At 36.8% G+C, this 14715-nt stretch overlaps 1 protein-coding gene across 1 annotated transcript; it reads right to left on the bottom strand.

Annotated features, from left to right (window-relative positions):
- Positions 1-316: 316 nt before the first annotated feature.
- Positions 317-12666, bottom strand: tfcp2 (transcription factor CP2). The gene is made up of 16 exons (XM_004070893.4): positions 12314-12666; positions 11854-12057; positions 10855-11006; positions 9515-9591; positions 9279-9384; positions 8976-9082; positions 7157-7309; positions 6965-7075; positions 5907-5995; positions 5710-5758; positions 4296-4389; positions 3863-3953; positions 3642-3745; positions 1648-1790; positions 1510-1561; positions 317-1423 (listed from the first exon to the last, which is right to left on the bottom strand). The coding sequence occupies exons 2-16, from the start codon at positions 11973-11975 to the stop codon at positions 1386-1388; spliced, it is 1488 nt and encodes a 495-aa protein (XP_004070941.1). The 5' UTR covers positions 11976-12057; positions 12314-12666; the 3' UTR covers positions 317-1385.
- Between the last annotated feature and the right edge of the window lie 2049 nt (positions 12667-14715).

Below are 14715 nucleotides of genomic sequence, written 5' to 3'. Positions count from 1 at the left end.
ACTAGTTGTAGGAATTGATTATACCAATACTACTTTCTACATATTAAAGCTCATTTATGCGCACAAAATACTAATTCATGGGAACAAAATATTAATTTGATTGAACAATTTATTTTTTGTCACTGGCAGGTCTCCGTACAGTTTAAAAACTATTTAACTAATAAACAGAAGCAGAATAACTAACTAACTTCTAACTAATAGAAGCAGAGTTAAGCTTCATAGCATTTCTAAAATGTTTTACCGAAACTTTCTGTCTTTGTAAAACAGCCTAATTTACAATGTTAATTATATGTTACTAAGGATACCAAAACAGTTCTTACATTGGTAAACATTTTAATATTGAGATGAAGCAATTAGATAAAATAACAAACTATAAACTTAATTTACAAAGGGTTGAAACCAATTCTATCACACCATTTTATCTGCAGATCTGCCTTTTCCAGCAAACTACTATAAAAATAAAGTTGACAGTGTTATCATCCAGAGACAAACCTACAAAGTTTGTTACAAATATTTAAAAAAGTATGGTCAAACACAATCATAATTACAACTTTAAAACAATGACGCCAATTACATTAAAGTTGGCAAATGTTAAAAACAAACAGAAAAGCTAGTGAGCTGAAAAGGTGGAACATGCAGGAAGCAATTAAGAAGTTTTGCTGGTGAAGCCAAAGTGATCACTAACAACAAAGGCCGTTTTATCAGTCATCAACAACCACATGGACATTAAGCTGTCTACACAAATAAGATGGAACAGATTGCTTTAAAAATACTTTTTAAATAATAAGCCATTTTCAGAAATGTCCAAAAAACAGTTCGTAAAAACAATTTTTGTTATCAATCTGGTTGTTTTAGATGTTCTTGTGGATCCTACCTGAAGATATTTGACTGTCTAAGCCATTTTAACCAGATTCACACTTTTTCTTTTAAAACAATCTAATACAAGGACAAGAACTCATACTGAAATGCAAGTACTGTCAGTATTAGCATCTATTTTCCTCCCCGCTTCAGGCTTTTTAATAAGACCACAATAAATCAACGACACACCAGATGCTAAAATCTTACAACAGCCATCACAGTGCTGCTGACCTTTTCTTGACTCGTGAACCACATGAATATGCAACCGCTTGACGTTGGCAGGGAATGGAGGGGACTTTAACATCACTGTAGTAGCAGCCATTCCCTCAAAAGTAAGACAATAAGGTATATGAAGTAAGAGTGCCAGATGTTTCATCTGCATGTTGTGCCTAGCTGCCACAAAAGGTTTCAATTAGAGTCTGTATCATCCAAAAACAACAAGGAGTATGATGCATGATGCTTCAAAGGTGCTGACAGCAGGTCTACAAGCACAAAACCAAAGCTTGGGACGTCATCGTGCTTAGTAATCACTTTAAAATGATGTGGTAGGCATCACTCGTTTCATCTGAAAAGGCAAAAAGTTAAAAGAAAGACATTAAAGATAAGCTGATACAGAAAAAAAGGACAATTTTGCATGAATTGGTTGAATACCTTTCATTGTGTCTAGAACAAAACAAACTTCATCTTGGAAGTTCTGAATCATCTGTTAGAAGAAAAAAACACAAGCATATATCCTTTAGCATGAATGACTTTCATCAGCAAACATTTGTGAATTTCAAAGCTGGTTACCTCATCGCTAACCAGTACATGGATGCCAGTGGGTCCTTGCTTAAAGATCTGATTTATCTGTCTGGGTGAAATGTTAAAGAGCTGAGCAAGCTTCTCAGTCAGTTCAGTAGATGTGAGTTCCTCTAGGTAAATGGCGTGATAGACTGCAGAGAAAAGCAACAATACATTTTTTTAATTGTCTCACAAAGAATGACTTTATTTTAATATGACTGAGTATGTCCTCATTTGTATTTGACGTTTCTTTCGGAAAATGTTCAGAATCTCAAAATGTCTTGGACTCCAATACCCCAAAGCAGGCCTCAGTGGGGCAGGACAGAAGCACTCTGCAGGACCGACTGTGTCAGCCTGGTTTAGTAAAAGCCTCTGTTGTGCTGCTTAGAATGACTCCCACGAGAGGAGATCCGAGTGGTTTCTCAATTTTAGAGGATATGTTTGTCGTGCAGCTTTTATTTTTGGGGACAGAAACACAAGTGGGGAGGTTCATTTCATTTTTTTGTTGTAATCTTTGGAGAAAAATGGCGTTAAAAGTCTAAAAATAAAGTAGGATTTGCCAATTCTGTTAATTAACCCGAGGAGTAATTAAAATGGCCAGGAGCCTGCTGAAAAAACAGTCTTTGAGTAAAGCATCATGTAGAAACATTTATTCAAGTTTGGTGTAAAGTCTAAGTATGGTGTGGGTATGAGAGTGCTTAATCATTATAGTATTTAATTTAGGTAAAATGAAAAAATGTATCGAGTAATATATGTATTGAGTCACATTTTGTAGGTCAAACAAAATATAATTCATGAGCACAGTGATGCATGCTGGCAGAAATCCCAATTCTCCTGTTTAAGAAGCCTAAAAAAAGATATTTGGGTTCATAACAAATTCATACTGTAGAAGCTTAAACAATTGAAATGATCCTGCAGTGATCCTCCGTAACTTAACTCTAATTGTTAAGCTGACTGGTATAAGTGAATGAGAAAAGAGTACCGTATTTTCCGGACTATAAGTCGCACCGGAGTATAAGTCGCACCAGCCCAAAAATGCATTATAAAGTAGAAAAAAACACAGATAAGTCGCACTGGACTATAAGTCGCATTTTAACTTTCACAACCTTATATGACACAATCATAGCAGACTGTTTATCTCATAATTTCACAGTAATTGTTTCTCAAACTTATTTATTTATTCCTTTCATGAAGCATCATTGGCCAACTAATACTCTGTTTTCATCCTGTTTTTGTAGAAACAGTTGTCATTTTTATTGCATTTCTGAATCTATGAAATCATTGGAAAATAGAATATTATGTTGTTAGCCTTCAAGATCTTACTGTAAAAAAAAGTTTGCTGATTCTCTGAGTCACTTAACATACTCTTAACACTTAACATACCTCATCCATCAAATTGACCCAGGAACATCATCTCTGGTCGTCACAAATGAACATAACAGGAGGGTTAACAATGTATTTATTTCAATTTATTTCTAATATAAGTCGCTGCGGAGTATAAGTCGCACCCCTTGCCAAACTATGAAAAAAAGGGCGACCTATAGTCCGGAAAATACGGTAACTAAAGTTCAATAGCACTAAACTAGAATCAGTTTATTCTGGATATCTGTACAATGATCTTTTGGTTTCATGTTTTGATAAATTAATTATAAACAGATTGGGTTTAAATATTTAGATGAAAGTTTTTGCGAGTGAATATTCAAATAAAACCTTAAACATGTCTAATTTAATTGATTAAACCTTTTCATCTGAGCGCTTTCACTTTACCAGATGACCTTATATATTCAATCATATAAGTTTTAATGTTCTGGTAAGAAACATTTTGCTTCAAAGTTGTGTAATCTGTGATCAAATATTTTACTCTATTATTTTGATTCTACAAAATATTTCAATTGTGGCATTTCAAACTCCTATTGGAGCCCACTTTTTTTGCTCATTTGCTTTATTTTCAGTGTAGATTGTTAAAGACTTGCTCGTGGCCCCTTTCCAAAGCTCATACTGACCATAGAAAGTGCTGGCAGCATCTCCGTTTTCATGTTTTGGTTGCTGCTCCCGAGCCTGCTGGGACTCCTGGCAAACATAGATGGTGAGTCTTGGACGCACGGCCCTGCAAGCACAGAGTCAAATAACAAAACGGCAATAAATGTGACAATACACATTAATCGTATTTGATTTTAGGAAATTAATTTTATTTTTATATTATAAATCATAAAAAGTGCCCTACCGTCCCTTAAGCGCATTAAAGAGTCTAATACCATCAGCCGGCCCGCAGATCTGAATAACATCCTCTCGCGTTAACTTTAACAGATCTGCTCCTAGTGAAAAAAAAGAGAGGAAAAGAGCGTATTGGTGAAATAGAAAATATGTTGGGCAAGCCACAAGCTCCCTGCTACAAGGTCTCAGTAACAAAGAGGGGAATAGGGGGCGGGGTTGCTCCTCTGCCCTGCAGAAACTACGTACTCCAAAAGGACACAGTTTTTTTTTGTTTGTTTTTTTAATTTTGCCAAAAATCAGCAAAATCGTAATTGAAAGACCACTGAGAAGGCTTTTACAACAGATCAAAATCAGAGTGGAACTTTACGCAGCTCTCTATAAGACAGTAACTAAATAAAAACAAGCTAAACGGATGAATGGGGAGCAAATAATCCGTCTGTTACCTGAGAAGTTTGTGAAGAGACGACAGAATGGGGAGAAGCGGTTTCTGAGAAGCCACTGTTGTGTGTCCTGTGGGGTGGCTGTTCCTAACAAATTCTAATAAAGAAAAAAAAAAAAACATGAAAATTAATTTACAAAACACTCCAATATTTAGAGAACAAATCCGCTATAAAATGGTCATTTTTAGTCGCAACAAATCTGGTCAAGTCTGATGAGGAAAAATTCATCCATAACAAATAGAGTACAGGGGGAGAACATTTAAAATTGACAAAGGTTATGAGTTGAAGGACAAAAGAGAAACTGAGGTGACGGGTACCAACACATTATTCCCAAAGACAAAAATCTTGTCGACGCGTTCTCCTGGACCTCTGAAGAACACTGAAAGAAGTGTCAAGTTCCTTTCAAACCCTTTTCTCCATCCTATTGTCAAGTTATATTTTTATAGATTTAATCATCCTTTGCAGTCCTGAATAGAATCTAAATTACTTTTCCCACAGATTCTTCTGTCACATTTGCTGGTGAACAAAAACTGCACTGGGCTTTAGTTGAAATCTGACTCAGTAGCTGTGTTTTCATTACACGTATGCACAAAAATCTAAAAATGCAGAAAAAACACAATTTCCCATTTGCACTGTTTTTCTATTAAATCACAAATTCCGCATGACGCACTCAACTTTTGATGAACTGTGTGATGCTGTGAGACCTCCTGTAGCAGTGCGTGCTCCTGCGCAGTGCCCAAGGCAGTCAGTCCCTACCAAGAAGTGCATTCCCATCACTGTCTGACTCATTTCATTCAAAAAAAAAAGTGTTTCCATTGCAGTTTTGCTAAATATGTCATTTTCAAAAACCGCCTCCTCCAAGCACAAAAACTTTTTTTCAATAAATGTGAGTTTTTTCCCCCCAAAATTGTCTTGTTTCCATTAGGTGAATTTTTTTAATCGCAAATCCAATTTGCGCAATTTCATAGTCAATGGAAAGGCAGCTATTGAAACAGCGAATACAGTTCATTTTTCAAGTACAAAATGACCAAAGTCTAAATCTAATTTCTTTTTAAACCCTCTGGGCTTTGGTGAGCGAATTAGTGAATCTACAAACACATAAAATCTGTTTTTAATGTAACATTATTTGCATTTTTTATAAGTGGTCCTAAGGTTAACATAAAGCACTGGATGTTGCAGAAGCAGCAAGACTGAGATAGGCTGTTGCATTAGGAGGTTAACTAATGAATCAAGGTTTTATGTAGGCAGTTTTACATTTGGAATTTGTATCCTTTTCTTCCTTCATCCAGACAGAACAGGCCAGATTTACTGTTTGATTGTTTATGAGGCAGAGCTATAAAAGCCCCGTTAGCTTTACATATGTGCATGTATTGGAAATGTTCAGCAAAACAGCAGAAACGAATAAACGTGAACTTACATCTGCTACCGGAACAACAGGCTCAGGCTGGTGACTCGGTGACCCATTCCTTAAAAACAGGATGACAGAATAAAGAAACCGACATAAAACACCATTTAAAACAGATTCCCTCCCCTCCCCACTTTAGCTTTGACTGCACATCACGCTCAGGCAGCATTATTCATGAAGCTCTGGCAGAAACCATACAACACTCTTACCCTTCAGCAACAGGAAAACTATTATGCGAGCTGTTGAAGCCAGGAGATGGAGAGTTGTTTACGTATGTGACTTCAGGCCAAGGAGAGCACTGTGGAGGGCCAGCACAGCTGTTACTACGGCATCTGACCAGCATCACGCATGCATTTCTTCAAATATGTCACAATAATCCATTTTTAAAACAGATTATAGACAGTTTGTTTGCATAACAGCCTGTAAATGTGTGTCGCCATTCTCTAGTTGGTTATCTTGAATTGAATGGTTTTGAATAATATTTAAAAAAGCTATGATAATCTAATCATTTTCAAATTAATATTTGTAAGTTCCTTCAGTCTAATAGAAAAAAAAGTTAAGAAGAGGGGTCTGCAACCCAAAAGAGACATTTGGTCCAGTTTCTTACTGACCAAAACCCATAAATAATAAAAAATTTTAAGCCATTCAAATATTAAATGTAGCTTTAAAATATTTACAAGAATTTAATCATAAAAGTCTTTAAAAAAATAATGTAAATAATTATTTAAAATTTGGCAGCAGAACATACAAATTACTACCCGTGTTGAATAAGAGGCTTCTGTTACAGAAATTTTAAGAAAGCCAAGTCAAAAACCTTTGTGACTTTTGGTCTGCCGTCATCCCTTTTCTCCTTTTACAAATCAAAAATAACAAAATTCCTGTAGAATTTAATTTGGAAAAAAATCTGTACATGTAACTTTTAGATCCAACTTCTTACCATGAGTTTGCTCAGTTAACTGACATGTTAAAAATGTACACAAATAAATGATCAAACTTGAAGAAAATGACCAAAACTAAAAGCCCATTATTTATTTATATTGTTAGTTTTTTTTCTTTCAAAGAGCCATAATGAAGGGAGAAAAGTGCTACACGAGGCTCCACAGCCTCAGGATGCCGACCCCTAATCTAGACGTTTCCTTGGATTTTAATGACAGCAAACTTGTTACAAAGACCAAAATACAAATCTCATCTTCCAGAGTAACTAGTAAGTTAGATGGGCCTCACTTTGTGACACACATTGAACATTTGAATGTTTCTGCAAACACACCTCTGTCAGGATGGTCGTTTCATAGGAAGGCTGGTACTTCTCCTTCTCCTGAGGCGTCCTCTTCTCCATCTTCTCCCGATCCGTCTTTTGTTTTCTGTCAGCGCCTTTGGGCTGTCAGAGGTCATAAAATAAAGGTCATGGGGTCAGTCTGATAAAAATGGAGCGCTGTTAGCGTTGTGTTGCCCCTCTGACCTTGAAGACTTTGACCTGGCAGGAGGCAGAGTGGAGATGCTCAGTGTACTCTCCGCTCTCATTCTCCTTAAACGTGTCGATTTGGATTCGGAAAGGGACGCCTTTCTCCCCGCCATGCTTGCGCATGGTGAACTCTGTGCTGATGCAGTGAACCTGAAATTTACACGAGAATGAACTCATAACTTAGGTCAGATGAACTGATTCCCTGTTCGTGCTTACTGGCAATTTATAATTAAAACTTAAGAAATTAAGTTGGATATGCTGAGAGAGTATAATGGTAAGGGCCATTGCTCATAGTTTGGGCTAAAATTTTTTATTTCCCCTCACAAAAAGATTTTTACAAAATGTCATTAAAAACAATAACAGAGCAAGCTTAAAAGCTTTGAGGCAAAGCTGGATCATTTAGTGCGAAAAAGCACGTCTGGCCTTTCAAAGCCCTGAAAGCAAAAACAATCAAGGCCGTCTCGCTCAGTATCAGAACTTGACCTAAAAAAAAAAAGCTCAACACAGAGAACTGAAACAGATCTTCACAGAAAGACTGCAAGACCTTGAAAAGCTTTCCAGGAAAAAGCAAAGGTAGTGTTGCCATGGAGACCGACTCTACATCCAAGTATGAATTAAATGCAAAGACATTAAAAGTTCTTGTTAATACAAAGCTCGGGCTGCTTCTGCCCTTAAAGTTACTAAAGTTTGCAAACTTTCTTTCTATCAGTTCTCCATGTTCATCATACCAAAGTCATATAATTGATTTGTTTCGGTGAAATCGTTTGCACACATCATTCCAACAGTAAGTACATATAAAGTACAAGTTTTCCTTTTAATCAGTACTACAGAGAACATTTTAATCAACAAATTAAGGCTGAAACTGTTACTGGGCCCACATTTCTGTCAACCTATACCAGACAAATAATATCAAAGATTAGTCATATTTTATCAAACAAATGTTTACTTGCAAAACAAGAACTCCATATTTTCTTGCCATATTTTCTACTAATTGCGTTTTTGAAGAGTTTCTTCAAGTATCAACTGGAGTTACATCTCCATACTGTACAGCTGTTCCACACCTTTAACAGAAATGCTGCTCATTTTTCCAATTGGTTTCTGTGTGTTTTTTTAACACATTCACAACCCTGACATCCCAGTTATTGTAGTTATACAAAGACGAAAATGTTCTTTAGCAAAAAAACCATGTTTAACGTTCCCGGCACAGTCGGCAGACCAACAAGATCCATAGAACTTTAAAGCTTTCAACTGAATTAAAATGTGTTTAATAGACTGATTGTTAAATGTTTGCCTTTCCTTATAGCTTTAGGGGCCGCCCTTTAGGGGCCGCCACGGGAACGCTGAAAGCCTTGCAAGAAGCCTTCAGCATTGCGGGTTTTTTGTCATTATAATAAAAATACTGGTGTGTGTCAGGTCCTCAAATCTCTCTAAAAAAGATTTCTTTAAGTCCTGAGACAGCCTACTGTGGAATTCACAATGTCTATTGCACTGACAATGTGTTCAACTAAATGTATCACTAGCATTGAGGAAGATCTGTTTCTCTAAAGCTTCACTGTTCAGTACGTAACAGATTATACTTTTAAAGACTTTATCTATTTTTTTTACAGATCTTCTTTCTAGTATTTTTGTAAATTGGGATTGTAACATTTGTCTATCTGATGCGTACTGCTCATATGAACAGAAGTTATGTCTGCTACCCTCACCGTATTTTAAAAAGATATTCCAGTTTCGACTCAGATCATTCAGAAATAAAGATTCATCATACATTTTTTTTTTCTTTTCAAGAGGACAACCACAACGTGAGCCATTCCATTACCTGAATAAAGACAGAGGTTCTTTTTGAAGGGTCCCAGAGAAACTCCACAGTGTTGAGCTGAGTGGGGTTGGCTCTGGGGTCAATAATTCCCACCGACATGGGGATATCTGCAGATGGATCGATGCAAAATGAGCCATTATTTTAAGAGTTTACGGCATAGTTGCAGACACCTTGGTCAAAATCCCAATCCTTGTTAATGATTGTACCACCCAAATAGGCTAAATTCAGAGGCGGGTTCCTCTGCAAGCCTCATGGTAAACACAGAACTACACAACCAAGGATAGACAGAGGTTTAGCACTCACCCAGGGCGAGGATGCGATCTCCCGGCCGGTTCCAGCGCCAGCCTTCCAGCTGCTGGTGCTCAGTATACTGAAGCCGACGGTCGTGAAACACCACACGAATAATACTCTGGAAACAAAAATGTCCGGCATTTTCTTTGTTGATACGAATAAATCCCATAAGAGCACCTTAGTCTGTTTTAATACTGGCTTTATAATGGCAGAGAAGAAACTTGCACATATATCCACTCGATTCTCACCTTCACCATTTTCCCAGTGATTTCTGGAAGCTCTCCAATTTTCCGATTGTCAAGCATTCGAATTTCATAGGACTGCCCTGCAAAGGCAAGTTAAAAAAAAAAATGTTAAAAAGCTCAACACCGTAAATGATGCAAAGATCAACATGAGCAGATTCAAAACGTTACAGCAGAAAAATAGTTTGGTCACAACAAAATGCACATTTTTGATTTATATGAGTAAGAAAAAACAATACGACCCACTCTGATCGTCTTTTAATGTATTCTAAAATGCTTCCCAGTGGTCTTTTAATTAACATTGTAGCCAAAATCAAAACATCGTGTATCGTTTTCCAGGACATAGTTTCTGCACAGCGGCAGAACTTCATCAGAAATTATTCTCTGAATTGTGGGCGGGACTGTTGGTGCAGAGCAACCCCGCCCCCTCTTTACCATCCCCGATGCTGCGAGCTCGGAGCAGGGAGCTCGTGGCCCGCTCGGCGAATTTTCTATGTCACAAATACGCTCTTCTTTTTTCTGTCCGCCCCAGATTCACAACAATTTGAATAAAGAAATACTCATCATAAAAATGCCACAAGAACATGTTAAAAACACCAAAAAAACGAATTTTCATCAGAATGAGTCTTTAAGTAAAAAAAAGGTAATAAAATTTTCTATATTGGGTGAAAATTACAAACTATAATATAATAATCTTAATATACAAATTTTTTTTTATTATTATGTCAATAAAAACTTTCAAAAATATGCTCCAGGTGTCTGCAGATGCTTCTTTGCTTTGTTTCTTTGTCCTGTAAGATTGCTTGAAGTACAACGAATTCAGCTGGAAATCATCCAAGTATGGATGTGGCTTTAAGGGACTTTCTCCTTGCAGACAGTATTTTTTCCCTCGTTAATTCTTGCACTGATCATACTGAATATTTTGGGTAAATGTCTACATGTAGGTGAGCTCTTTAAGATTTTCAATAAGCTAAAAATATAAAGTGAATTAAAAAAAACAGATAGTAATCATTTATAAAAAAGGAAAGCAACAACACATTAAAATAATGTTGTTCTATGCGCTATTTTTAATATTTAAATAAAGATTATTTAACTAAAAAAGCACATTTCTACGTTTATTTTTTTAAATATCTGTCCCTAAACGTCTTTGGTTGTAAAATAAATAAATAAAAAACGCACCAGAAAATGTACAATATTCTTACAGTTCTATACTATTCTTTTTCATTCTATCTGTTACCTAAGAGTAAAGCAGTTGGATTTGCCTTTGCTGGCTTTTGACTTTGGACTTTTAGATTTAATTTACACAAAGTTGAAAGGTTTGCGGTGGCTGGGATTCTCAAACTGACCTTGGTTGAGGTAGGTGAGTGTTTCATCATGCAGTTTAATGGCTGGAGAGGTAGCTGCACACAGAACATACTGGAACGGCAGAATCTTGTTTTCATTATCAGCAGGCAGGTTGGATTCCTCCTGTTTGAAGATGGGGAGGGCGAGGACATCACTAGGAAACAGAGAAGAAATAGAATTACTGTCAGTACACTGTAGTAAAAAAAAAAGAGAGATACTTCAGTGAGATACTTTAATTCTTCCCCAACAGGTAAACAACGCTTAGAGGGGTTGAATTCCAAAGACAATTTCCATCAATTGCAAAATTACGTGTTAAACATGAGCCTTGACTCCTAATTAGACAAAGCATGAAGCTGGCTCTTTTTTTGGCTGCACACATCATTAAGTAAACTGCAGGCAACACTAAATACCAAAGTCTCCCATCGATGTGTCGATGCTGTTCCTCTCAACACAGACATTTCTTTAACAAGCTACCACGTCTCAGAGTGCTGAAGCAGCCAACCATAACAATAAATAAAAGGTAAACAAATCAGAAAAAAAAAACTAAAACAGATGCAATTTTAAGTAAAAACAGAGCAAACTAAAAAATTTGTAGAAAATAGGTTGTACCATGTTACAATAAAATCAAAGGTTCTCCATGTTCTTCTTTTTTTAACTTTATCTGCGTTTTTCTGATATTTTACAGTATTGACCTTTAAATTTCAGCAGCAGAAACAGATCATTGCATAAATAAAGCAATTATTATTCAGAATTTCCTATTTTATTTTAGATAACATGGTTTTAAACAAAACGCAGGCCTGGTTAATAACACAATAACTCTTAAGTGAAGATGTAAATCATTTTATTTTCCATAAATACTTTAATGTAATTAAGCAGGTAGAATTATCTTAATTGAGGAAAATAAGTCTTGGTTAGTTAGATGTACAGTAACAGCAGCTTTACTCTAGTCTAGTATTACAAAGACGACCCGAGGCCCATCCTCCCCAAAACCCCTACCTTACCTCATACTGTACGCCCCAGCACCAAGCTCCTGCCCTATGCCGGAGAGACTGGCATCAAAGTCCTGGACCAGTCCGGACTCTATCACTTCATCCGTGAGGGGCAGTTTCAGAGCCCACGCCATGGTGACGGTGTGAGGATTTCACGAAGTGAAGTGAAGTTCCGGTCAAAAGTCAACTCGAGCTCTACACCTGCTTCCCCACAACCTTCCAAAGTTCAGACAATGCGATGTTAAATGTTTTTGAAACGGTTCATTTAAAGCGACACAACGTTCAAGCTTCAAAACGATGTAAAAGATTTATGAATGAAATTTGTAAACACGATCAAGTTAGCGGACAAGGTGCCACGTTAACGTTAAGTCGTTGTATGTTAAAATAGTTTTAATGCCAGTGATTACATTCATATATAGATAATTCTTCTTGCTCGTCAAGACGAATAATGAATATTTTTTTAATCGCTTACCTTTAATTCTAATTTAAAAATCGAGCAGTTTTCTATCCCTGCGTCGATTTCATGCCATCATGTCGCGCTCCTTCGAACGAGCACTGAAATAAACAAGTCCAGCTAACAGCTTAGCTACGCTAGCTGCAGCTTCTCACAGCAGCTGGGACGCTAACTCTCTTTCTTCCTTTATTCCAGAAAAATCACCACATCAGGTTATGGAAGTAAATCATCTTTCAATTTACGGGGACGTAAAAAAAATGTTTAAAATAATAAAAAATAAAAAATTGTTTGCATGCTTTTAGTTTGTTTATCCGCCTTCGCAAAGGAAGAAGCAGGTACCGCAATTTCCGGGTTGAGCTCTTCTTCTGAGTCTTTCAGGAAGACGTGGAAGCCACAGCGCTCACTACTGTTCAGTTGAAGGATTTTTTCGTCTTGGTACATTGTTTTTTTTTTTTTTTTACATTTTTATGTAGTTATGTTAAAGTTAAAGATTGAGTTTGTTTTATACCAAGCTTTGGGTGGAATTAAATGAATTAAACATTCTATTCGACGATTGGCATGGATTCTTTCTAAATCAGCCCATGTGTCGTAGAAGCAATAAGCCAAAAAAAAGCACGACGTGTGGCGTTGGGGGGATTTCGGCTGCCGCTGCTGCTGCGGTTGGGGTCTTGGGGTGGGGATGGCTGGGCACTCTCCCTCCTTCTTTTCACGTTCCACCATCCATTTTAGAAGAACATAAACACTCACCTGAGCACAGGTGTTAGCTCACCTTTGCACTAACAGTTTGCATGATTGAATGACTGAAATATTTCACACTAGTTGGTTTTAAGGCATAAGTATGCATGTGAACACTATCTGTTTTGTGTACATGTCGACAGGTGGACATTTTTGCAGCTAGCAGGTGTGTTTATAACATTTGAGTGTGTGTGTGGATAGGCCCCGCCCTTTTTGTACTACATTTGAACCTTACCATAATGATTAACAACCAGTAAACTTGTTGCTTTATGCTGCTTCATGGTCTTACCCCCCTTCCCCTCCTATTATCACCCTCCTACCCCCCCTCTCTCTAACGTCCCTCTCTCTTCTTCCCCTCTTTCCTTTTCCGTCCGGTCCAACACCAAAGATTTTCAGACATGATTGAAATTAATAAAGTTTGGCCTCAATTACAAAAGGGGTTTATTCAGACATACCTTTGGCTTGTCTGAAGATTAATAACCCCTCTTGTTAAAGTAAAATATGTCCAACACAAGAGGCCCTCAGCTCTCATCTGTCTGCCTAGCTGTTGGACAGGACAAGTTTAAAAAAAAAAAAAAAAAAAAAAAAAAAAAAGCACGAAAGGTCAGAAAATGTGTGTTTAAAATTGTACCTTTAGTTGCAAAGATGTAATCTTTTCACCTCATTTTATACAATAAGTGCCCTGTAAAATGTTGCTTTTAGATACATTCAAACTACGTTTGAGTGCAACCATTTGCAGAATGAACAGGAAAAACAAATCTGTAGGTTGTGCAAAGAAAAAAAAAGAAAAAAAAATCACCTAATATTTATGCAAAAGCAAAGTGATTTTTTTCTGTGTCGTTGATTTGCAGAAAAAATAAGACAGACTAACAATTTTCATTGAATTTAGATTTAAAAAAATGAAAACTCTAGACTTTTTTGCACTGAACTGCTGTAGCAATTGAATTTCCCCAACATGGGATCAATAAAGATTATCTTATCTTATCTTATCTTAGAAGTCATCTTTCAAAGGATAAAACTGTAAGTGTTGTCATCTAGGATGAACAGTTTGGCTGAGATCGTAGAGATAAATGGCACTAAGAGCAGAATCTTATTTCAATTTGTCTTTGCATTGAGATTACCCCCAAGGAGAGCAAGTCTGGTTTTCCAGTCATGGAGCTACAGCCTCGCATCATCACACGTCCTTCGCCAGAAGATGTTATTTCAGTGTTAATAGTTTTTCATAGCAGTCTCTGCATTGACATTACTTTAAACACTAATCTGACAAAATCTATCATTTTGCATGGTGGTCAGATTTTAGATTATTATTAACTTGTTAGCAATTAGTGATTTCAGAAGTTTAAACAAATAGGTTCATGTTTGATTTCCACCACCACTTGTTTCATTTAAATGTTAACACTTATATCAAAACAGCACTTTGTTTTTACCCAGGTGATGATTAACTAACTAGTGCTGTGAGCTGCTGAGCTGTGAGTTGTAAACTGTTTCACAGTGACAGCTGGGAGTCATTTTAACATGTTATTAAGTAAATAAACTCAATGAATAAATGTCCTTATGGAATTTATGGCATCATATTTGTATGGAACTCAATTTAAATTAGCATACAGCTGCGTTGTACGGCCCCAGGGTGATACTTAGCACTTGCCCCCCCCTTATTGCCCTCTGTTTAGCTTCCCTCACTGGCT

This window comes from Oryzias latipes, chromosome 7 (genome assembly GCF_002234675.1).
Source record: "Oryzias latipes chromosome 7, ASM223467v1".
In the NCBI taxonomy this organism is placed as follows: domain Eukaryota; kingdom Metazoa; phylum Chordata; class Actinopteri; order Beloniformes; family Adrianichthyidae; genus Oryzias; species Oryzias latipes.
Note: the sequence above shows the minus strand (reverse complement) of the source record. Positions and strands in the feature narration are given on the sequence as shown.